The sequence below is a fragment of the Botrytis byssoidea genome, assembly GCF_014898295.1.
Source record: "Botrytis byssoidea strain MUCL 94 chromosome Unknown BBYS_012, whole genome shotgun sequence".
NCBI lineage: Eukaryota > Fungi > Ascomycota > Leotiomycetes > Helotiales > Sclerotiniaceae > Botrytis > Botrytis byssoidea.
The window spans coordinates 300,743-324,547 of NW_024065853.1; the positions used below are offsets into that span (position 1 = coordinate 300,743).

General features: G+C 43.1%; 7 protein-coding genes across 7 annotated transcripts; 4 read left to right on the top strand and 3 right to left on the bottom strand.

The window, feature by feature from the left end:
- Window positions 1–9: 9 nt before the first annotated feature.
- Window positions 10–1,883, bottom strand: EAE97_006501 (uncharacterized protein; the record flags this gene model as incomplete). The annotated part of the gene is made up of 2 exons (XM_038877014.1): window positions 10–1,558; window positions 1,792–1,883. 2 exons carry the CDS (start codon window positions 1,881–1,883, stop codon window positions 10–12), a joined length of 1,641 nt encoding a protein of 546 aa, XP_038731946.1.
- Window positions 1,884–2,292: 409 nt separating this feature from the next.
- Window positions 2,293–3,985, top strand: EAE97_006502 (uncharacterized protein; the record flags this gene model as incomplete). The annotated part of the gene is made up of 4 exons (XM_038877015.1): window positions 2,293–2,443; window positions 2,558–2,672; window positions 2,878–3,262; window positions 3,290–3,985. The coding sequence occupies 4 exons, from the start codon at window positions 2,293–2,295 to the stop codon at window positions 3,983–3,985; spliced, it is 1,347 nt and encodes a 448-aa protein (XP_038731947.1).
- A 647-nt stretch (window positions 3,986–4,632) lies between these two features.
- Window positions 4,633–7,298, bottom strand: EAE97_006503 (uncharacterized protein; the record flags this gene model as incomplete). Its single annotated transcript, XM_038877016.1, has 5 exons — window positions 4,633–5,843; window positions 5,891–6,046; window positions 6,096–6,761; window positions 6,924–7,130; window positions 7,202–7,298. 5 exons carry the CDS (start codon window positions 7,296–7,298, stop codon window positions 4,633–4,635), a joined length of 2,337 nt encoding a protein of 778 aa, XP_038731948.1.
- A 712-nt stretch (window positions 7,299–8,010) lies between these two features.
- On the bottom strand, window positions 8,011–10,892 carry EAE97_006504 (uncharacterized protein). Its single transcript, XM_038877017.1, has 5 exons — window positions 10,523–10,892; window positions 10,338–10,470; window positions 9,999–10,283; window positions 9,149–9,950; window positions 8,011–9,102 (listed from the first exon to the last, which is right to left on the bottom strand). Exons 1-5 carry the CDS (start codon window positions 10,591–10,593, stop codon window positions 8,204–8,206), a joined length of 2,190 nt encoding a protein of 729 aa, XP_038731949.1. The 5' UTR covers window positions 10,594–10,892; the 3' UTR covers window positions 8,011–8,203.
- Window positions 10,893–11,182: 290 nt separating this feature from the next.
- On the top strand, window positions 11,183–15,444 carry EAE97_006505 (uncharacterized protein). Its single transcript, XM_038877018.1, has 2 exons — window positions 11,183–14,121; window positions 14,167–15,444. Exons 1-2 carry the CDS (start codon window positions 11,776–11,778, stop codon window positions 15,097–15,099), a joined length of 3,279 nt encoding a protein of 1,092 aa, XP_038731950.1. The 5' UTR covers window positions 11,183–11,775; the 3' UTR covers window positions 15,100–15,444.
- A 1,018-nt stretch (window positions 15,445–16,462) lies between these two features.
- On the top strand, window positions 16,463–17,212 carry EAE97_006506 (uncharacterized protein; the record flags this gene model as incomplete). The annotated part of the gene is made up of 1 exon (XM_038877019.1): window positions 16,463–17,212. One exon carries the CDS (start codon window positions 16,463–16,465, stop codon window positions 17,210–17,212), a length of 750 nt encoding a protein of 249 aa, XP_038731951.1.
- A 3,622-nt stretch (window positions 17,213–20,834) lies between these two features.
- On the top strand, window positions 20,835–21,719 carry EAE97_006507 (uncharacterized protein; the record flags this gene model as incomplete). The annotated part of the gene is made up of 1 exon (XM_038877020.1): window positions 20,835–21,719. The coding sequence occupies one exon, from the start codon at window positions 20,835–20,837 to the stop codon at window positions 21,717–21,719; it is 885 nt and encodes a 294-aa protein (XP_038731952.1).
- Between the last annotated feature and the right edge of the window lie 2,086 nt (window positions 21,720–23,805).

Here is a 23,805-nt window from a genome sequence, read left to right on the forward strand (position 1 = left end):
GAGGGTATCCTAAAGACCATCATCTCCAGATGGGATTTCTCCACGGCTGACCGTCGGCATTCCAGTTTCCTTTTCTATTTCCCGAGCAAACCCAAAACCAGAACCAGCCAGCCCACTACCCTCAATTCCCGCGTCAGTCTCCAGTCTGTAAGCCAACCCCGCTTCCCCCTCCACCAGCCCCTCATTCTCCGGCAACAACTCAGTCCTAAATTTAACGTTTGCCAACTCCGCTAATTCTAATACACCTCCGTGTAAGTGGTCCCCCGTCCCTTCTCTCTTCCTTTCAGCCACCTTTTCCGCAACTTTTAGTACCGCCGACGCTTGCCAAAATCCCTCTTTTTTCTTCACCATTTTCAGAAGCTCGATCGCCTGTTCATATAAATTTTGATTCGGAGCCGACATAGCTATGAAGTATAATGAAGCGATAACTCCTCCATCTGCTGTTAGGAAGTTGTCATTATACATCGATGTTGCATGCATGATCACAGAGCGAGAAATATCGATGATAGCCTGAAAACGTTGGGTTTCGGATGCAGGTAATAGATCTGTTTCTACTCTTGAATTTGCGCGGAGATCGACGAGGAGAGAGAGGGATTGGTAATGGAGTTGGAGGAGAAGACTTCGATGGATCTCAGAAGCGCTCCACTTATGAGCGTCCGCGTGGCATAGACCATCGAAAGCACGTTTCCAATTTAACATTCCGATATTAAAGGAGTGGAGAAGTTTAGTTCGATGTGGAAACATGGCCTCGAAAGTAGCAGGCCGCTCGTGCCGAGATGTCTTTGGAGAAACGGCTGTGAGAACGTAAAAAATGCGGAGTTCGTAGAATTGCTGTGCAATGCTTGCGGCGTGGAGACTGGGGAATCGATCTCCGCATTCGGGCTCTTTGGTATTGCTATCGGGAACTAAGAGTGGCCTGCGAGAATCCCAGAATGAAGTCGCTTGAACGTCAAATCGAGTAATTATTTCTAAAATCTTTTCTTGGGCTTGTTTTACTGCGGGTCGAATATCTTGTAGTGCCCATACATTGTATACCCGCAATCCGTTCTCTAGATGTTCCAGTGCCCTTTCATGATTACCTTGTGCATTTTCCAAACAAACAAATATTATGCAACAAGCTAATGTTACTTGTATTTTGTTATCAGATTCAAGAGAACGAATATACCGAATCGATTTATTATATTGCTGAAGATACACTCGCTCGGTGGCAGCAGAAGGTCTAGATATATGTTCATGCATCGCCGAAATAGCAATCACGGCATGAAGAACCGCAGGATAAGCTTCACTGAGTTGTAATATCATTCGACGCCAAAATTCAGAATCTTGATTAACACCCATCAATTCATACATTGTTCTATGACGAAATTGATCAAAGTATCGATGTTCTTTGCTACTGCGAGTAGAACCGGGTCCTGGGATAATGGTGACGCGATTCTGCGCGTGGTTTTGTGAGAGCACAATAGCTTCATCTTGAGGATTGTGATACTCGCAGATTCGACCGGTACTGCTGCATTTTACGCATTTTGGTTTACCTTCATCACATTTTATGTGTCGGATTCTTGAGTTTTGAGTTAGCTAACTTCCCCTTGAAATTGTGCTTGGAGGATTGTGACTGTCAAAACAGAAAGTGGGGGAAATAGAGATCAGAGGTACACATAGTGCAATTAGTAGTCGCCATGATGCGGTTCTTGAGGCCGCTCAGTAACACGGACCAATGTTGCTCATCATGATAATCGAAGTAAGAAATGAAAAGTATGGTGTTGAGGAAGACGGTGAATGTAAGATACATACTTGCAAGTGAGGCATGCACCTCTAGATTTTTTGAATTTAGACCGAGACCTCTTTTCTTTTTGAGGAGGTTCAGACGATATTTGATCAGCCATAATGCATTTTATTATCCAAGGAAGATGCACCAAAATTGGGCACCGTCGAATATGTTGCGTTGGATGCAACAAAAGGGAGAGGGAGAGAAGATTAGTATTTTGAAGGATTGAACGATAATTGCGCCGCCTAAAGCTAGGTTAAGGAGAATTATAGCTAGTTTAGCCACCTTGGCCAATCATATCATCAAGATTTAACATCCATGCTGCTTGCCAAGTTTATCCATGTCGGTTGCTGATAATCAGATATGCAACAAGACATTTCTATGCTCCTTTCACGTGAACTCTCTTTTTTAACGATCGTGATTGGCTGAATTGAAAGCTCGTGATATAGCGCACTCGCTCCATTCAACTCATGATAGGTATCTTTCACTAAGCAGCTTCATATCTAACATCCAAGCATCAATACACAATGCCCGGAAAAGCAGAGTTGTGTTTTCTGAGTGCTACCCAGATTCTTTCTCTACTCAAGGATAATGTTATCATAATTGAGGACTATGCACGTTCTCTTTTGCATCGTATTGACCAGAGGGATGATATTGTAAAAGCATGGGCATATCTAGGTCAGCTTTACTTTGCTTGAAGCTTGCCTTTCGTTAATACCTGACCAAAGGTGGATGAGGAGAATAGGACGATTTTGTCCACAGTCCCAATATATTGATTTTCATTCGCCTCAGATTCACAACAGATACTCAGACAAGCACGAGCACTAGACAGAGTTCCTCCCACACAACGAGGTCCACTCCACGGTCTTGCGATTGCGATCAAAGATTCCATTAACACCAAAGCTGGGTGGTTCAAGTTTCTATTGCCAAGCTCCCATTGATTAACATGCATGTAGACATGCCTACAGAGTTTGGTTGCTCATTATACCAGGGAAATCAACCAACTCTTGATTCATCTGCAGTTTCTATTCTCCGAAATGCTGGAGCTCTTATTTTGGGTTCATGCAACTGTACATACAGCGAAGTGCTATACTGTTATACTTCTATGATAGATGGTTTCCCCTCCCAGGCAAAACCACGACACCAGGACTAACCTGGCTCAACAGCGGTCCCCAAACCGCCAATCTCCACGATGTAAACCGCACTCCAGGCAGATCATCTACAGGCTCAGCAGCAGTAGCCGCCGACTTCCAGGTCCCTTTCAGTATCGGGACTCAAACCAGCGGGAGTATTATCCGTCCAGCATCGTACACTGGTATTTTTGCCATGAAACCAACATACAATGCGATTTCTCTCAAAGGCCAAAAAATCTGTTCAATCTCTCTTGATACAATCGGTTTCTTTGCTCGCTATATCGAGGATCTCCAACTACTTACTGATGCATTTTCTCTCAAAGACATACACCCTCACAAGACCATACCCTTGAAAGAAATTCGAGTAGCATTAATGCAAACTCCAATGTAGGATCAAGCCGGCCCCGGTACCATCACCGCTATGAATACCGCCTTCACCATTCTCCACAACCGCGGTATCAAAATTGACCAAGTTGCTTTCCCCCCAGAATACGCCAATTCCAAAGTGCTTGCCCAAAACTTCAACACCATTTACGAAACCGAAGCGCGATCGTCTTTCCGCCAAGAATACAACATGGATAAATCAAAGCTCCATCCCGAAATCCGTACTTTCGTCGAAACCCCACCCCCACTCCACAAAAACACTCTCAAGCTCTCGACTACTTCGCCCGCATCCGAAAAATCTTCACTTCTTCCATCTTCTCCCAATCGACGCAATTCTCACCCCCAGCGTCCCAGACGAAGCACCTCTCGGTCTACACGATATGGGAAGTTCGGTATTCAATTTCTTCTGGACAGTGCGTATATTTTATCCTCCCTCCCTACAATCCCTCCCCTCCTTCTCCACCCCCATCCGCATCTCATTACATCAACAAACCCCATTCACGTCCTCCAATCCCAAAAGTCAACTCACATGCCCGTGAATATCCCCGCGTTCATCGGTCCCACCAGGATGCCCATCGGTCTCTCACTCATCGCATCTCCATTTCGCGATCAGCATCTCTTGTTTCTCGCTAAATGTATCGCGGAACCGCTTATGAGTGAGGGTGGTTGCAAGGGAAACTCGCCTCCGAATCACCAAGTCTAAGGTTAGGGAGAGAGTGTGCTGGGTTGATAGCTCATTCTTCTACCCGGGTGTGAGTTGAGTTAATTTGATGTGATGCGATGCGATATGATATGATAATATTAAGCAATGCCCATGTAGAATTCATAGCATGCATGCGTGAAATCATTCTTGGAGGCGTGGAATGTAGAGCCCATTCATAAATATAGATTGATGTCCAAAGAGGGAAATTTTGGATAATCATACCTAGCCCTACCTAGGTACCTACTTGTAATATTTAAATAAGAGGAGGGGATACCATGCCAATACGAGTAATGAGACAGTATATTCGTCAATTGTGAGATATCAAATATGGAAATGAATATTGTGGGACGAGAAGAGATGTACAATTAAATACACATGTATGAATGGGTGTTCATAGATTCAATATCAATACCAGTAGCGAATAAGGAATGAGGAATCGGCAATCTATATTTCATTCTCTCTCGTATTATCGTGTATATGCCCAAGATTCTACACAGAAAAATAAAAAGAATTGATATTAATTCCCTTAATCCCACGTCATTAGGGACATATATAGCCAATCCAATTCTCAATCCATATATTTATTATTCCCTCTGCCTCCCGCCTCCCGCCTCCCGCCTCCCCCCACCTAATCACCATCTTTCCATCTACTCCAACAACCCCGCCGCAACCGTCACCCCATCACACCTCAAGATAACTCTCCCGGGCGCCTCCAACGGCACCGGAACCTCCAACTCGACCAGCACCCTCGCCACCTGCGCCGGCTTAACAATCCTGGGTTTCTTCTTCCCCAACGTCTTCCCCGTTCCCTTATCCAACACCGCCACCAACTCCTTAATCCTACCCGCAGTATGCATACGACCTCTATGAACATCGACTTGCATTGGGGTCAAGAATTCAAAGGCCAGAACCTTGGCTGTGAAGGTTTTGATAACACTAATCGGTTGACTAGGTGTGCAAAGTACATCGCCGATTTTGAGATGAGCTTGATCGATATCGCTAAGATGGATTGTGATGATTTGGCCTGCGACTGCCCAATCAACCGTTTCGTTATCCATTTCGAGGCCTTTGATGAAACATTTTTCGTTGCTAGGTTGTGCTAACAGTTGATCGCCCACTTGAAGGGAGCCGGCTTCGATGCGTCCGGATATACTCAATGGATTTTGTACGCCGCCGCGGAAGATATCGCCGATGGTTAAGCGAAGGGGTTTGGTCAGAGCTCTGGCTACTGGTTCAGAATGATCGAGTTCCTCCACAAGAGTTGGTCCTGTATACCATGCCGCTGCTTGTTCTGTTGATTTTCTGGCGATATTATCACCACGAAGGCCAGAACATGGTATGAATTTGATGTTCTGTTCTTGGAATCCAGCTGCTGTAAGGAAAGCAGAAACTTGTTGTGAGATTTCATCGAAACGATCTTGCGACCAACTGACGGTATCTAATTTGTTGACTGCTATAATAATTCGTTGAACACCCATACTTCGAGCCAATAATGCATGCTCTTTCGTTTGTCCCTTCAATCCCGATTCAAAAGATCCAACACTGGCGTCAATTACTAACACAGCGAAGTCCGCTTGACTTGCTCCAGCAATCATATTCGGAATGAAATCGCGATGACCCGGAGCATCAAGAATTGTGAATGTCGTCTTTTCAGTTTCGAATTTGTTCATCGCAATATCGATCGTTACTCCCCTGTTACGCTCTTCCGTTCCTTGGTCCAGAACCCAGGCAAGAGCGAATGAGGATTTACCCATTGCTTCTGCCTCCTTACGATAACGGTCTACTGTTCTTTGATCTACAACTTTTAGGTCGTAAAGCAGACGACCCATCAAAGTACTTTTTCCAGCGTCAACATGACCTGTCAAGGTTAGAAAGTGGAGTGAAGACTTGATAATATTAATATACCTATAACTACAAAGTTCGCAGCATTTTTACTTTTGGCTTTCTCGAATTCTGCTAAAACATCTAAATCTTTGCTCTTTATCTTATGTGTTTCAACATCAGTTGGGCCCTCTACTTTTGCTGGACCCTTTGCCGGTCCCTTTTTTCCTTTACCAGCGGCTACTATATGATTAGTTTCATTTCTTTGATGTCGCAGAAAGTACCGAACCTTTCGACTGCGCTGCTATGACAACGTCGTCTGGACTAGGTCCTGAAAAGGGGTTAGCTGGCATAATCAGGACTTCTGAGGTGTACGGCATGGTAAAATTATTCTCCGAAGGGCGTCTCGGACTTGCGCTTGCAGTTTGAAACATGGTGCTAGCGAAAGCAGATGGGCTAGCCTGGTAGACAGGAGAAGATTCTTCAACTGCGGGCTCAATCTCTGTCTTATAGCCCCTGGATGTTGGTTGCGGCTTAAGGACCTTTTCGTGCGGGTTGGAATCTTTGCGTTTCCTCAATGGAAATCCTCCATGTTTCGCATCTTTGGATAAAGAATCGCTGCTACTTGCTATAGACTTCTCATCGTGCGGTTCCGTTGAGCTTTTACCCCCAGTTTGGTCTAGAGAAAGATTTGCCATAGGCTTTTCAACCTCCAAGGACGAACTCTGCTGCTCTTGTGCCTTCTTTTTCCGTGCCGCTGCTAAAGCCTGTAACTTTGATATCTTTGGAACACCTCCAGAAGAACCTCCCAAAAGCCCGCCTGGGAGTTGTGGCGGAGGTGTGAATTTTGCAAGACGTTCAGAAGGTATTTTGAACCATGGCGTATCAGCAAAGAAGTTTTTGGCAGACGAGGTTGTAGTGTGTATTGAGGAAGGATAATCTCCATTGTAGACATCTATCATCAGTATTAGCTAGAGTTACATTGAAAACAAGGGTAACAAAGGGTAAGACGAGGAACCCACCTCCGGTCCAAATAATGTATGTATTTATGATGCGATAAAAAAAGACAAAACATAGAAGAAGAAAAAACTTTCAAGACGTAATGAAATCAACCCACCAGAACCTTTCTTTCCAGCAGCTTTCTTAGGAACTTTAGGCGTTAAAGTTCCGAGCAGGTATGTGACTGACTTTTCTATATCGTAATAATAATGCCACAAGGCTTCTTGTATTTGCTTATCCGTGAAATTGGTCGAATCGGCTGGTAAGATTTCGCGTACTTTGATCGTTCCTTCTCGCATCTGCTCTTGATCTTCTTCACTCAGTTCTTATACCACGAATTAGCCAATGTCTGCGGAGAGACAGTCGAAAATATGCAAAAAAAACTCTCATTCGCACCTTGACCAGCTTCCTCCTCCTCATAATCTTCTTCGTAAATGTCATCTGCGTCATCGTAATCGAGAGCCATTGCTTTGACAAACTTGTGGCGAGACATCTTGTAATGAATATCGAGAATTGTATGTATTTGCCCTGTATGATTGTAAATGTGATATAATGATTTGCGTGTTGGTGAGGAGTATGAAGTTGTTGAGAAGAAATCGTGAGAAAAGTCTGTGGTGATCGAGTTTTTATGTATGAGATGGAAATTAAATTACAGTAAAGGTTTCCAATGATCGTGGGGTTCGATATCGTCATTGATGAAGCTAGTAGTACGAGGGGCTTGATTAGTCACCCTTAGATCAAGAAAAGAAAGCTTGGGCTTTGAGCTATCATTAGGTATCCGAAATAGGTAAGAAAGGCACATCTATTTGTACTAGTATTATGTTTCAAACGTCAATTAGATTTTAGCTTCAAGCCGTTCGAAACCAAATCATACCTTGGTAGGCGAGTAGCAGATACTACGTGGGTATATGGATATCCGTTCAAACCTTGTCAGAAGCTAGAGCCATCAATGTACGGCTACCTGAGTATGGATGGCGTAAAGTTCGAGATAGAACATTACTAAGAAAGCTTAGCACATAATAGTAATAGATAAATATAGAGAACTGTTTACTAGCAACCAACTTGATTATGCAGTCAAAGATGATAATTCTCATGTCAGACGTTTTACTGTGGCACTATAAGAAGAACATCCGCATAGTTGCTTCCTTTCAGCGTGACGAATATATCAAGTATTTAGGGGGTGAATTGGACGATATTTGTAATCACAAATTAAAGACAGATTTCATTACACTATCAATATAAGTATACAATTTCCTCCAGGAATATGATGTCCGTAAATTCATTCGACTCCATGATATCTTTTAACTCCAGCCTCGAAATGAACTCCGCCGACTGAGATACAGAGAAATTGATAGACGTGACTCGCACACAAAAAACGCCTCGCTTCTTTGGATGAACTCAAAGATCTATGAGACTTTCTTCCACTACCTTAGTCTGCGGGACATTTTGTGGAGCAGAAGGGAATGACTCTTGAGAGTATCCGTTGAAACTCGATACAGGAGGCGCCGGCCATGATTGTTGAGGCGCTGGAGCCTGTTGCTGTGATTGCCAGTATGGGGGTTGCTGTTGAGGAGTAGGATACGATGGCTCTTGTGGGTTTGGTGGCTGATGGGTGAGTTGTTGAGGCGATGGTGCATGCGGGTACTGAGGAGGTGACTGGACTGAATACTGTGGTTTTGATTGATCCTGTGCTGGCTGAGTTTGATGAGAAACCGGAGTCCCGTAGTAAGGCGCTGCGTTAGGATCTGTGGATGTATTATTGATTGACTCCGACGGAGCAAAGTTTGCAGGAGGTTGAGATGGAACACCTTGAGGTGTCTGAGCTTGGACGGGGGGCTGGTATTGCTGTTGGGGTGAAAAAGGGGCCGGTGGAGCCGAGTATTGAGGAGCAATCTCAATCGTTTGCCAGTTACCAGTATGTTGGCGTTGAATTTGATGACCTTGTTGCTGGGAATAGTTCTCGTTACGCTGGTCTAGTGTAGGATAATTGATATCGGAAACAGAAGACCTTTTACTGTATGCAGGGTGCTGTTGACCGGTAGGGTAGGAATATGTGGATTGGGGCGGTGCGTAAGGTTCTCGTTGAGAATTACCCGTATAAAAGCTTTCTGCCCCTCCACTTCCATTGGGTATATTGGAAGGAATAGAAGGATACATGCTAGGTCCACCAGCCTGCTGGGGAGGATTGTAACCTCCAATGTTATGTTGATTATATGTGTTTGACAAACGTTCCTCGAGCATACGATCGTAATACCGTACAACGGTGGAAAGCTTGGCGTGCAAATCAAGTAGAGCATCTATGAACTGTTAGTTAGAGTACAAGAATGATAAATAATCACAAACCATGCTTGCTCATTGTTTCTCCGTAGGTGCGGGCCAATTTTGGACGAAGAGTACCAATGCTATCATAAAGCTCTTGGATTTGTGGCTCCCGAAGAATTGTCCCTGGAGGTTGGGTTTGTAGTCTATCTACGAGGGTGGAGAAGAGATTGATGTTTTCTGCCTCAACAGGGGTAAGTTCGTAATCGTTCTTTGGGAGACTGATGTGGCCTGTGGAAGAGTTGTTCAAATTAATAGTGGAGGACTGCTCCTTGATGGTAGCTGTATGCTTCTTCTTCTGTTCTTCCATGTCGGCCAGTGATGCAGCAATCGCCGCTTTTAGATCGTCATCTTCTTCCTCTCCAGACTTGCCTGTGTCTGTTTTAACTCCTTTAGTTGGTGGTTCGCGGGATTCTGGCACAGGCTGAAGTTTCGATTGTGGAACATAGCCAGCTCCCGAGTGACCATTGACTTCCTCCAGACTCATTGCCAAAGCTCGCTTGAGATCTTCGTCAAAACCGTCATCCACCCGGGCGTCTCGAGGTTGCATGGATGCATGTGATTTGTGTTTGTGGTGGGATGTATGCGTGGGTGATCTTTCATTGGTAAATGTAGGACCCTTGGAAGATTTATCGGTAAGTTTTATGTAACAACCATCATCTACTCTAACAGGTTGTAGAATACCAAGATGGGGCAGGGGTAAGGTTTTGCTTGAGCATTGTTGATCGAAAACATTGCCACAATTTCGACAATGGTGCTTTCGATTTGTGAAGCTAAATGATGTTCGACATCGCATGCAAACATCTGAGTCTATCCATTCTGGTGGCTTGTAACAGGTCAATAAAAGTCTACTAGGGAGCAATGATCTACTTACAGCACTACTATCCAGCATACTACTCGCGACATCAGTCTTGGGAGGAAATCGGAACCCCTCTCTTTGTAGAGCTCTATAGGTCTCTCCAATGTAAGACAATTCGCTGCGACCCTCGGTCGCTGTAGCCCAGCTCTGAATAAGCTCCAATATTTTGTTCTTGACGTCGTCATTAACTGCAGCTCCTCCATATGCCTTGAGAAGTGAAACCAAATTATCCATAAACTCTCGCGATGCAATCTCGACAAGGAAGTGCGAACCGCCGTTTTTGACGCAGGTATCCGTGAGCTGTTAGCAGAATTAGTAAAGAGTCATCAATGAATGGAGCCTAGTCATTTATACATTTAGTGCACTGAGTTGAAAGTTGGGATTCTTGTTGCCTATGCGCCTTTTCAGTGATCGCATAGCTTCATTTGCGCGTACAGTTTTGGAACGGATGACATCGGAAATCTCGAGGTTGAGTGCGATATCCTCTCTGATTAATGTCAGTAGTGTTTCCCTTCTTCTCGATGGAATTCAAGACTAACAAGGAAGAGTTGGTAGCTTTTTCAATCTGCTCATCCAAAGCAGAGTTGGATGCGAACCATCCTGCCATCATCTTGGCGACTTTGAAATTATTGATATGCTCGAATTTTGGGCTTCAGGCGGAGACGGGCGTTATGAATTTGATAGTCAGGTATTCGTGATTTGTAGAAAAGGCTGTTTCGAAATGACGAAGTGGTAAATAGTTGTGTGAGGGCTCAGCCTTTTCTTTCCCTGTTCCTTTCTCCGATAGAACACTCCAATATTTGATGCGGAATGAGATTAAATTAGATCGTTATGTCGTATGTCGACACCTAATTTGTAGGTAGGGGTTTGCAGTACAGAGGATGTTTGTACGGAGTATTGAGGTACTGGGTAGGTTGATAAAGTTGATGTTATGCGAAGCTGGTAAATGTGACGATTGAATCAATCAATGGGGGTAGGGGTGGCTCTAAAATAAATGACTAATGAAGCTCGACAGCTCCTGTATGTATGAAAAGTACCTACCATGGGCATTTGATGGCACGTGCTGAGCATCATGAGGGTGAGTTTATGATTGACTGATAGATTCACGGCGTATCTGATCCAAAATCCATGCGGCAAACACACACACACACACTAGGGGAACCTAGTACCTAGACATCATTCAAATCACCATTCGACGATCCAAGGTATACAGGTGATTCGTACTATATCAATGACTACCGGTACATACACATGCTCTCTGTCTTGGCATTGGAGTAGAGATCTTGTTAATTATTCATATTCTATGCGTCTAATAAGAAAGAAGATATAAAGACTACGAGACTACCTATACTTAGTAACAAACCTCACTCACCGCCCACTATCGATAAAGATTATACTACACCTACTACGTAGGTACCTGAGAAATACAGCCATCCGTACTCTCCTCTAAAGTCCACGGATCTCCTCCATGCTTGATGCATAAGGAATTCAAGCCTTCGAAGAATGCATGTGGCGCAAAGCAACAATAAAGACAACAAGCAACGACAATACCCTTTCCCGACTCGATAAACGCATCTCGGACTTCAGGTCCATTTATTCTTTGATCTCCTTTCATTCAACTTTCTTTGAACATTCCCCGTTCACGTATCTCGGGTCCCAGAGCATTTCTTGTCGTTTCCCGTCTCCCTTTCAACCACCCAAACCTTTAAAGAATACGATTTAATTGAATTCGACATCCAGCTCCTCCATCGTAGAACAGAATGCTCCAGCGGCATTTTGAAAATCTATAACCATGAGTCCAGCGGCCATCGGTGGCGCCCACTTGCGAACTACCTCGATCAATGGAACTGGGCCAATCAACAACACAAAGAAAGATGGCGTTAATGGTAATGGCACTATGAATGCCAATATTCGAATGCTACCGCACCTAGACGATCTGGTGAATGCGAAACCACTTGTCGATAGACAGTCCTCGTTACGAAAGTTGCTGGAAGCTGGCGAAGAAGCTGCGAAACATGCGGAAACTTACATAGACTTTAAACGCCTGGATTTAGCTCTTCAACAGTACATCATAGCCTTTACAATAGCCGTGGAATATATTCCTCAGAGTCCGCATTATCCAGATCTAAGGAGTAGGTCGGATTACACTCGATTATACGCTGGCCTGCAGAAACGGCTCAATACACAACATGGTAAATTCGAGGAAGTCAAGAAAACAATCAAGGAGGATAATACAAGGACCGGAGTCAGCCCATCTAGTTTACTTCCATATAATGGACAATCTGTCCCTGGAAATACCAATAACACCGCATTCAAGCCAACCATATCCGATGCCAATAGCAACCCAACCAATAAAAGGATTGAACCCCGCCAAAAGCCAGTGATACAACCAAAACCACAAGGGCTTCATGGAAATTCGATACAAATAGCAAATGGGACATCATCCAGTCTGCCCAGCTCATCCGAGAGTGACTTGGCTGCAAGATTCGCCCGTCTGAGGAGTCCAAATACTACGGCCCCTACTCAAGATCCTAGGATTAGGACTCAACAAATTACTATTCCAGACGAAACCAGAATAGATCAAAAGCCAACCAATCCAACATCGCAGTACAAGCAAAATGGGAGTATATTGCGGCCCCTTGGCCCAAGAGAAATGCCAATGAGTCCAGCAACTCTCAAGACAGAGAAACCCATCCTTGACATGGATACAAGTGTTCCCATGATGCCGAGAATGCCGGATGCGATCTATAGTCCAGCACGTAGTACAGACGTGGTTTCGACCAACAGCCAACCGCCACTGTTATCTCGAGGGTCTTCCTACTTTAACGGGAAAAGAGAGCCTTCTAGTTCAGTTGCAAAAGTCTCTCGCAATCGAATTGTAGTTGACGATGCAACTGATTATTTCTCAAACTCTGAGGTCAGTAATTACACATTTGATCATGGTCATCCTGAGCCTGAAACCCGGATTGACAAGCCATCAATACCCAATGCTACAACTATTACTGCCGAGCAGCTTCATGGTTTTCTCAAAATGGGCTCTAAAACCTTGAGTGTCTTGATCGTGGATATTAGAAGCAGAGAAGAATTCAATGAGGGGCACATCATGGCCTCATCGATCATTTGCATTGAACCTATAGCCCTACGAAAAGACATGTCCGCAGAAGATCTTGGAGAAGGAATTGTTTTATCTCCTGAATCGGAACAAAGGTTGTACGATCAGAGGCATACATTTGACTTGATAGTCTATTACGATCAATCCTCGATGCCCATAAATACAGAACATGTTCCAGGCGAACCTCTTAATCATTTGCAACACTTTAGTAAAATTATTTACGACCATGCTTACGATCACCGATTAAAGCGACGACCGATGTTACTTGTTGGCGGTCTAGACTCTTGGATAGACCTCTTTGGGCCGAATGTATTAAAGAGCGAAATTCCTGGCAATAAATCTCTGGTCAAGAACAAAAAACATGACCATCAAGGCTTGGGTCGAGTTTCTATAGCGCGAAGAGGTTTGGTCGCAAAAAAAACACCTAGATTACGAACTTTATCAGCGGCAGAGGAAGAGAAATGGGATCAGGCTTTAAAACAACATTCCGATGATGAGTCACCTGCTCAGGACTCCGCCATGGACGAATCTTATTATGCAAGAACTACCGAGGACTTTATGAGGAGATACCCAGAGCTTCCATCAGTCAAGCAATCCATGGCACCGCCATCAATGCCCAGGTCATTACCTCTCTATGATGGATCAAAAATTTCAGCCCCACCAACTCGTCCGCCACCAGCTCTACCACGGCAGAGATCTAATGGCATTTTCGAACAGATACCCTACAAGAATCATACCATGACAGGAGGAAATTCCAGCGCTCCTCCCGCGATAGATCCTGGTCTCTGTGGTTTAAGAAATATCACGGGTGGTCTCTGTTACATGAATGCCGTTGTCCAGGCCATTGGTTCGTCGCCAGGAATAAGGAACATGTTTATTAAATTTCAATATCCTTGTATTCCGGAAGTCCCGAAAAAACCAGGCGAAGATAGCCCTCCGAGGCTGTTGATGACCCGAGCTCTGCGCAGCTTGCTACAACATATGTGGTGTGGAAAGTACGACGAGATTGTTCCAAGAATGTTTCAAGTAAGCTTTTATATTCTAAGAATTCCATCGACTAACAATTCATAGCAATATGTCCATGCAACCGCCGTTGGCCATGAAGGTTACATAGGTCTTGATCAGTCTCGCGTTAGTGGCACTGATCACAGACCCGATACAACTTTCGGAACTGCTAGACAGCATGATGCCAACGAGTTTTTAGCTTGGCTTTTTGATGTTATCATGGATGAACAGAATATCCATCGTGACAAGACTGGACTGTTAGGTGATGTCTCAACTTTTTCGCCAAAGGAGAAAAGTGAATTGCCGAGAACTCAAAATTGTCGCGAAGGATATGAAAGAGCCCTTGAAACGTTGAATTCGCCCCTAGCAAAACTTGTCTGTAATCAAAAGATGTATGAGATAGTTTGTCAGACTTGTAAGGACACTAGCGTGACCTCGGATATGCTCTCTCCTATAATATATCTAGGGGTTGATCCCAACGGAGGACCAAATCAGAATTTGCACTCTCTGCTTCGGACCTATTGTCTCACTGAGGAGAGAACAGAATTGGATTGCGATGGATGTGGTGTCACACACTCGCGCACCAAAATCCAGAGGCAGCTCTTTTCTAGTCTCCCGGACTACCTCGTCATTCCTTTCAAGATAGCTCAAATGGCTGGCGAAGTACAGGCTAATCGCTTAAATGTTCAAGTGAGCTTTCCACTGGTTCTTGATATGGCAGAATACACATGGCTATCACAGAGAGACGGATACTCAGATCGAGTTCTTCCTCATCAGAGACCACCATTCTTATACGACTGTTATGCCGCGGTACAACACAGTGGATCGACGGAATCTGGACACTATTGGTCTTTGGTCCGTAGGATAGACCCGAATAACAGGTGGACCGACAATTGGCACGAGTTCAATGATAGTAGAGTGATACCAGGTAAAACTTTTGCTGATACACAAAGCTATCGAACTGTTATGGTCTTTTACCGTCGTCAAGGCGCTGCTTGATATCTATGTCAATTCGCTACTTTCAGCAATGGAGTCATGGTTTACAAAGTTTGGCGTCATGGGAGGGGCTCAACTCAATGGAGATGTATGTAGAGCAAGGCGTTGGTTATATAGTTGGAAAGCTCGATGCGGGGAAGGGAAATGGGAAGGGAAATGGAAACGAACAATGTTTATATGCGACCGGTTGGAGCCTTTGGAAGCGAAGATGCAAATATTGTTTACATGAATGAATGAATGTTACAACAGTTTTTTTTTACAACAAGTATGAATTGAATTGATACAAGGTAGATTTATTCTTGATGTATGTGAAAATAATATTGTTATATAGTTTTCATTTTTATAATTTTAAGATACAGATGATTCATCGGATTTTATCGGGTGTTGTTTACAGAGTCTTGTGGGTGTATATGAGTTACTATGATATCGAATCCATAGTTAGTTTTCTTTCCTTCTAACTTTCTGTCATACTTTTTGTGGACTTTGTCGTGATGATTCAATTGTGTGGTCAAAACAATATCCATGTATTCCGATGAAGAGAGAGAGTAGACAGCTGCGGATATTAACGGCAATATTGAATTGGGACAACTAATGCTTTCATGCCGTAGCCGAATCCTGTGATACCATAGAGTATGTATGCGATACAAAAAGGGGCTCTATCCTGAGGTGGTGTTGTTAAGCGTGCTCGCGTGCTAGATTTGTGAGGTGAGGTGGGCTCGAGGTGAGGTAGTTAGTGTGTATATAACAATTGAACACCCTGGCGAGCCGGTTTTTCTTTTATTCGTCGACGGACCATCGCTCTATGGGAAATTTTATCCTGGTGTTGGGTAAAGCTGCTTACTGAATAGTAAGTACCTAGGTAGTTGAAGAAAAAAGTTTTTTGGAATTATCTACTTGATATAAATATCTAGGTAGTGGCGATTCCCGAGGACAATCGCCCAATTCAGGGATTTTTGTTCTTTGTGAAGAAATCCAGCTGGTTCTATATGATATTGGTTTGCCTCCGTGTACAGGACGTCATTGAAGCTTTTCAAGACACTTACGTTATCTACGATGTTACGGAAACTTTTTTATGTTATGAATCATCGGAAGTGGAAATTCGTATAAATGGGTGGATACAACAGTGGGGAAGTGTTGGTTTCATCTCGTGAGATTTTGGTACATAAGGAGGATGAATGGACGGGATTGATGTTTTTGTTTTTGTTTTTACTTTGGATATAAGTTATCCAAGTGTTAGTGCTTTGAGATTGCTTGATTAACATCCTTCAGATAAGCAATATTAAACGATATAGCTTTTCAATCACGCTTCAACCAAATTTGTCATCCAATTCCCATTCCCACACTTCATCACATCAATCTTCTCAGCATGTCCGAAACCACCTACCTCATCACCGGCGCCAACCGCGGAATCGGCAAAGGTCTCCTCACCGCACTAGTTTCCCGCCCAAACACCATCGTCATCGCCGCCGTGCGCACTCTCTCCTCCTCCCTCCCCATCTTCTCCTCCATCCCCCTCGGCCAAAACAGCAAAATCATACCCGTGAAAATCGATTCCATTTCCGAAACCGACCCCCTGGCCGCCGTCTCGGAGCTCAAATCCACACACGGAATCACCAAACTCGATGTTCTCATCTCCAACGCCGGAATGATGGAATCCGATGCCATCGTCCCGGTTTTGAAATCCTCGCCGGAATCGATTAGGAGACATATGGATGTTAATACTATTGGACCTTTGTTACTATTCCAAGCATTTCATCCGCTTCTTGTCGCTTCTGAGAATCCGCGTTTCTTTACTATTTCTTCGTTGTTGGGATCGATTGCCGAGTGTGAGAAGGTTCGGGTACCGTTTGCTTCTTATGGGATGAGTAAAGCGGCGGTGAACTATATGGTGAGGAAACTTTCGTTTGAAGTTCCGGAGGTGACGAGCGTGGTGTTTAATCCTGGGTGGGTCAAGACGGATATGGGTAATGAGGCGGCGAGGGGAGTAGGGATGGGAGAGGCGCCAACGGCGTTTGAGGATTGTATTGAGCAGTTGGTGGGGCTGTTTGATAGGGTGAAGAAGGAACAGTCGGGAAGTTTCTTGGATGCGGCGACGGGGGAGGTTTGTGCTTGGTAGAGGGGTTGTGAAGCGGGAATTTGTGATTATGAGATTCGGAGATCTAGAATCAGGTGTACAATATATGAGGCTTCCTTTCTAATTGGCTTCAATCTGTAGAGATAGCTCTCAGTAGTGTGCTCCAGAGTAAGGGATAGCCCAATCCTTTCTATTGCTTCTGGTGCCTTTTTGTGGAAAGTAAGTAGACACCACAGGTCGGTGACATGGATAAGAAATCAATGATGGAAATGATTCACTCGGCCTTCTTAAGTAAGCAGATTCCTATTCTTCCCTTTTGTAGTTCACTCTCAAGTACTGCTCGTCAATACATTGAATATCATTGAACAGATCCATACCTTCCCGCAGACTAAAAAACTAGCCACTTGTTCCGATTTTCCAAATTCCTCTGTATAAAAGCTCGCTAAAGTAGGCGCCAGATTAAATGATTAGTCCAGAAGCAGGCCACAAAGCCACGCAAGGTGCTGGAATATGTAGTGCTGTTAAGCGTGCGGATAAAATATCGAAGTACAATTATCCCGAATATTAACATTTGTTATTCGGTTCCAAGATCAGAGGCCAGGCCCGACTTCATGATAGAAATAGAAAATTTACTAGAGTCTGACAATGAGAGATGTTGAAAGACAGTGGAAACAAGATGTGACGACTAATAAAGACACTAACGAAACTGTACTCAAAGGTCTGGAGCCTACTTGAACAAATATCTAGGACAGCTACAATCAAGCACAATTGTCTCCCAGGGTGTGTCGAGCGCGCTTCTTTTTGAGTGGCGCATATAGGTAAAAATCGGCAGACGCAATACCAACATGTCTGGAAGAATGTATGGGAAGGGAATCGGTATAATACCTGACGATAGTGAAACAAGTAGATAGATAAGCGGCAACACGAATGTGTTAGTGAAAGATGGTATTGCAAAATATTCAGCGATGAATAATCACAATTTACAGATCAACTGAGAATATCATAATTTGTTTAATTCTTCAGATGGGTACTGAAGAGTTAATAGGCTTTCCAAATGTACAGGCTTGAATCTAAGAGATGTTTCTCGATCTCTCATCGTAGACCATGTGGAAGGGCCCTGTTCGGTTTCTGGTTATATAATTGTAATATAACCTAAGGACAAAGTCTGCTTCTTTACAGAATTCTGATGGCTCCTCCCTCTCTATTCGATCTCATCAATTAATGCCCCAGGTCCTGCAAGTTACCTTCAAGGTGGAGTCATTCACGTGTTTCTTTGTACAGGAGTGAATATGGCTTCTCATTTTCTTATTTAAACAAGCTCTGCACTTATATACTTATCGGGTACAGACCTCAATAGCCAGTGAAATTTTCAATTGAGCCAAGGGAAACAAGACTTAGAAGCCTTGCCTTCTTAACCTTGCTTTATGTTCTTGTGACCACTAGAGCTATTGAGGGGGTTTCCAACAACACAATGATATGGTACAACCTACTTCCTGTTCAGCACAGTCACATCCAATATCAAACGACGCATGTTTCGGGTGACTTATCTCCAAGAAAATATTCGTAGAATCATGAAATCATGACAAACAATGACAATCAGCGAATGGACAGTGATTAAGTGAGAACAACGTATGCCTCCGACATCCAATTTGTGTCAACGCAAAGGAGCATACGGTAGACAAAGCTCTCCGGTGAGAAGTGCACTTGATATAAAGTATCTGTAGCTGGAAAATCGATAGCATCATTTGTCAAAGCTAAGTTGAATTAGGCTGTTTTTCAATTGTAATGAATGCATTGTAGAAATTGCCCCATGAAACACCTGCTCTTGCTTGGCCATCAATACCCTTTCACTATTGAAAAAAGAAGACAAAGGTTGTTTGCGTACTTCACCTGGGTAGGTATCCATAGCTCTTTTAGCTCCAATTACCATTGAGTAAATCACATGGTCTAATAATATAATTAAGCGTTTCCAGGCTGATAATTCTCCACGTGTGGTGATGGCTTCGTCTTACCTCAACATTTAGCCTTACTGTCGTCTATTAAGAAGCCGATACAAGTCTAGCTTTCACTGCCTAGGTATCAAAGATCAGTAATTTGATGGATCAAACGATGACAATGTCTAGTGATCAGGCGTTAAGTTATCAAGGAATGTATTTCGTCTATATGAACAGCGAAGAAAACTATATATGATGATACAGAGAAGACAAAATAATCATCTGGATGGTCTGTGTCTTTGCCCCTTCGACTCGCACATACACACTTAGGCAAAAATGAGACCGTATCCCGCGACTGATGTCAGAAGCGCAAAAACTATCTCGAGGTGTGTTAGTTGAGATTGTGAGTATCTTAACAGAAGCAGTGTCATCTACGAAAATATTGATCTATGCACCTCAATTTATGCACTGCATCTTCGCCAATCCGTTGATGAATCAATGCATTTCTCCATAGTCCACATGCTGGCCTGTCGATCAACTCGAATCAAAGGCATTCTAAGCTCTAAGTGCGAGGTCGAGGTAGATTGTAATGATGAGTGTACATATGAAAGTAGAGGAGAGGAGAGGAGAGGAGAGGAAGAAAGAAAGATGCAATGGCAGCAAATTGAGGCTAGTGCAAGATAAAATACGATAGTAACCAAAATTCTTGAGAATATGACAGGCCAATACCACTATACTCTCGCTTCCATAAAGCTCTCAAATAATCAGATAGCTAGAGAACACTCGTAATTCCTAAAAGTTCAACAACTGGCTACTTTTCGAAAATTCGGTATCAAAGGTTGCTAAAGACCTGGTGTTATCGATCATTGAACTCAAGGGGCATGAAATTTCTTTTAAAGTGGCCGAAAGACTTTTTCAAAGCTTCCTATCAAGCATCTCATATGTTAAATCTCCTGATATCCACATTGGCTCCATCTTGTTGAAGTATATTTGCTTGATTTTCTGTCGAGACTTATAGCATTGGATGAGATTGAAATTTTGTGCAAGATCTTCGACATGAAAGATTCTAAGCTTTCCGAATACACTTGAATCTGTTCTGATATCTAATTTAGATCGTTCCAAGGAAAACTAATGTCTCAAGATACCTATCATTTAGCTTTTGAATGTTATAAATCTCATGTCATCGAATCGGATCACTTGGTTTCGATGTTAAAGCGAGAATATAACTCTAACGAACATTTTCGTGAGATTTTGCTGAATCCTAGATTAAATCAACGCCCTTTCTGTGCCTAGAAATTAGAAGTTATTATCTCCAAATCGTAGCCTACAGGTCTATCCACTGTTATGAGATTAGGTAGCATGTAATTTTGTGCGGACTGGTCGCCAATTGGGCCCGTATATTACATATATGACCTGATGGGAACTAGGTAACCATAATTTGAGAATATTTTGATTGAAATGATGAAATTTTACACACCACTGCCAACATTGTGGATAACTTTGGTAGAAGAGACGATCCAGAAAGTTTTGTAGAAATGTATTTAAAGAATGCTTTCCGATTGTTCTTTACTTAATTATATAGACCATCTGCTCTCTCATTCTCTGGACTTTTATTACAGAATCCCATTCCCATACAAACACAATTTTCAGATTCAAATCTATAACTATTCACCTTCATCCAACTTTATCTGTCTATCAACTTTCCAGTTATTTCTATTACAAGATTCACGATGTCTGCAGTTTCCCCGGAAGAGGTCTTACGATGGTCGAAGTGGGACAAAGAAACTTTGAAACGCAAAGCAGAAGCTACACTATCTGATGATAAACAAGATTTTAAGGATAAAAAGACTGCAGAAGATATACTTGCGGGGCAAAAGGATTGGTCACCTGAACTGATATTGAAAAAAAAGGGTGCCAGCAGATTTGATACTGAGCATGGGGTGGACAAATATATAGCAACAGCTATAAGTATGAGGTTACAGAAGGCTGCCAGCGCAAAAGCCAATGAAGATGCCAAAGATGCCCAAAAGGCCATGGCAAAGTTATCGATGAACAGTTCTTCGAACGATCGAGAAATTGCAAATCAGGGTGCACTACCAAGGGAGGGCCGTAATAGTGTCGCACGTCAAACAGGCAAGCACGATCGCGATCACAGCATCCCGAGAGCCGGAGAACCGTCAAAGAAACCTGCCACTGATTCTACCAAGACTGGCTCTTCAAAGCCTTCCAGTCATTCCACTGCCAGCCCATCGAACGCTCCCAGACCTCCCGTTGCCAGCTCTTCAACTGCAACTGGCTCTACACATGATAAGCATCCCGAATCTAGATCTTCAAGACCCACCAACCCTACCACTGCTAGCTCTTCAAAGCCTCCCAATCCTCCTACTACTACTTCTACACATGGTAGACGTCCCGAACCTAGATCTTCAAGACCCAACAACCCCCCCGCTACTAGTGCACCCACCCCCAAACCCCCCAAACCTACCACGGTCGTTGCAAGCTCTTCGAATTCCAGCAGCGGACCATTTTCTAAAATCGATCTTAAAGAACCATACAAAAAGGTAGGTGAAGATTTCGTGTGCATTAAAAACCCAAGATTGTCTGGAGACTTTTAGAAGAATTAAGGACTTCAAAAGGCATTTCACTGTAAAACATCCAGAAGATGCACTCGTATATAAATGCCCATTGGGTGCTGAATGTAGAGACGAAGTATTTCGTCGTATGGATGGATTGAAGGGACATCTCATGTCGCAAAAGCATGTAGACGCCCAGGCAGAACATGACCGAAAGAAAAATGCGTCTAGGTGAGAATTATGTAGATCGGAGTACCATCGTCTTAGGGATCTCAGCTATTCAAATCGAGAGAACACCAAGGTTGAATTTCTTTTCAAAGATACCACATCCAGAGATCCCCACCCAGCTCTTCAAATCCAGTTTGCAAGACCAGGATATTAGATCCCTAAAGCTAAATAGTAACGAACTATCAAAGTATCAACGCGTTGGAATTCTGGAGTTTCAGTTATTGGAGTTTTCGGCGTTACAAACATAAAGGGAGGCCATATAGACATTACACACATTATCCCAAACCCTTATACCTAGACGTATAAACAAAAAATACCAAAAAACGCATTTACCCTCGTTAAGACAATATCAACATCAAAGAACGGTGAACATGTATCGTACAAACATAGTGAATGACTTCTATTCAATGGCTCCTATCTTACTGCCCTAAGCGAACGCAAAAGAGACCAGCTCTTTCTAGTAGCCCTTATATAAGGGCTACTATTCCCTATACACAGCTAGCTTTTTAGACAGAATTCAATATTGACATTTAGAACCTACAATCGCAGGTGCTACGTCATCTGTATCCTTCTCAAACCGGCATGTATACTCATTTCACATGAGATTAACCGAATATACAGAATCACAAATGATCGTATACCTAATCACCCAAGCTACCTATTCGGACGAGAAAACCCATTGATCACTCTATACCATACTCTTGACCTCATAAACCATGAATATCGATACAAAAATCCCAAGATAATGAATTTTGTCTTCAGCTCTAAAACCTAGGTATCTCTATACCACTCATATATATACATATAAATATACATAGACTATCGACATCATCAATCAATCAATCAACCACCATCTCCTCTCTCCTCCCCTCTTTTCTCAAAAAAGAAGACAATCCTCTAATCTTAATTTCGATTCTCAAATTGCTAACCAGGCACCCAGCAACCGCAACAGCAATCAAAAAACCAAATAATCAAAAACCCCATCCTTCTCTTTCTCCCCACAAACTTACAAGATAAATTCACACAGAAAATCTACAAGTAATAAAGAGACAAATCATCATCATCATCAATCCCAATAATTACTTAGACACATCTCCCTCCCCCTCCCCCCTCCTTTCCGTTCATCTCCCCCCCGCTAACTCCTTCCTTCTCTCGCTTAAATATGAATATAAATATAAATATAAATATAAATACAAAATGATTATTTTCTCTTGTTTCCCAACCTCATTCCATGACACCCCCCCCATCTCCCACCCACCTCTCTAAAAGAGGAAACGAAAAAGACAGAAAGAACAAAGAAAAAAGGAACAAAAGAAACAAGACATCTAACTTTCAACCTCCCACCTCCCACCTCCCTCGCTTAACAGCAAATCCAAATCCAAATCCAAATAACACCATGCAAAATCTTCAATCTTTCTATTCTCCCATCTTAAATTATCTCACCCCATTTCATTTCATTCCATTCCACTCCATCCTTTCTTTCTTTACCTTCTTCTTTCACCTCTTCCCCCCTATACGTGCCCCCTCACTCCCATAGAAACAACTACTAGGCACCTCTCTCCCATTCTAACTCCAACCCCAACTTCCAACCCGAATCCCATCCCAATCCCATCCCCATCCCATCCCATCCCATATACAAACACAAACACCAAACACAAACACAAAACATAAAACAAAAGATCAACCCCAAGTTCCCAGCCCAGAGAGCCCCCAAAACTTTCAATCTCCTTCCAGTGTCCACGTACCCAGATATACATCTCCTCATGTTCATACCATCAACTAGATTTAGGAAAGCTGTTACGCTCTCTAGTCTATTCATCAAATCAAAAAGATAAAAAGACGAGATCTGCGAACTTCAAATCTAAATTTCAAGTTCCCAACCTCAAACCTCAAATCCTAA

Coding starts and splice junctions, on each gene's coding strand:
- EAE97_006504 (XM_038877017.1), bottom strand. CDS start 10,593: ATGATGGCAGGATGGTTCGCATCCAACTCTGCTTTGGATGAGCAGATT. Junction 9,951..9,998: donor GTATGCTGGATAGTAGTGCT/GTAAGTAGATCA, acceptor ACCTGTTACAAG/CCACCAGAATGGATAGACTC. Junction 9,103..9,148: donor AGAAACAATGAGCAAGCATG/GTTTGTGATTAT, acceptor AACAGTTCATAG/ATGCTCTACTTGATTTGCAC.
- EAE97_006505 (XM_038877018.1), top strand. CDS start 11,776: ATGAGTCCAGCGGCCATCGGTGGCGCCCACTTGCGAACTACCTCGATC. Junction 14,122..14,166: donor TTGTTCCAAGAATGTTTCAA/GTAAGCTTTTAT, acceptor AACAATTCATAG/CAATATGTCCATGCAACCGC.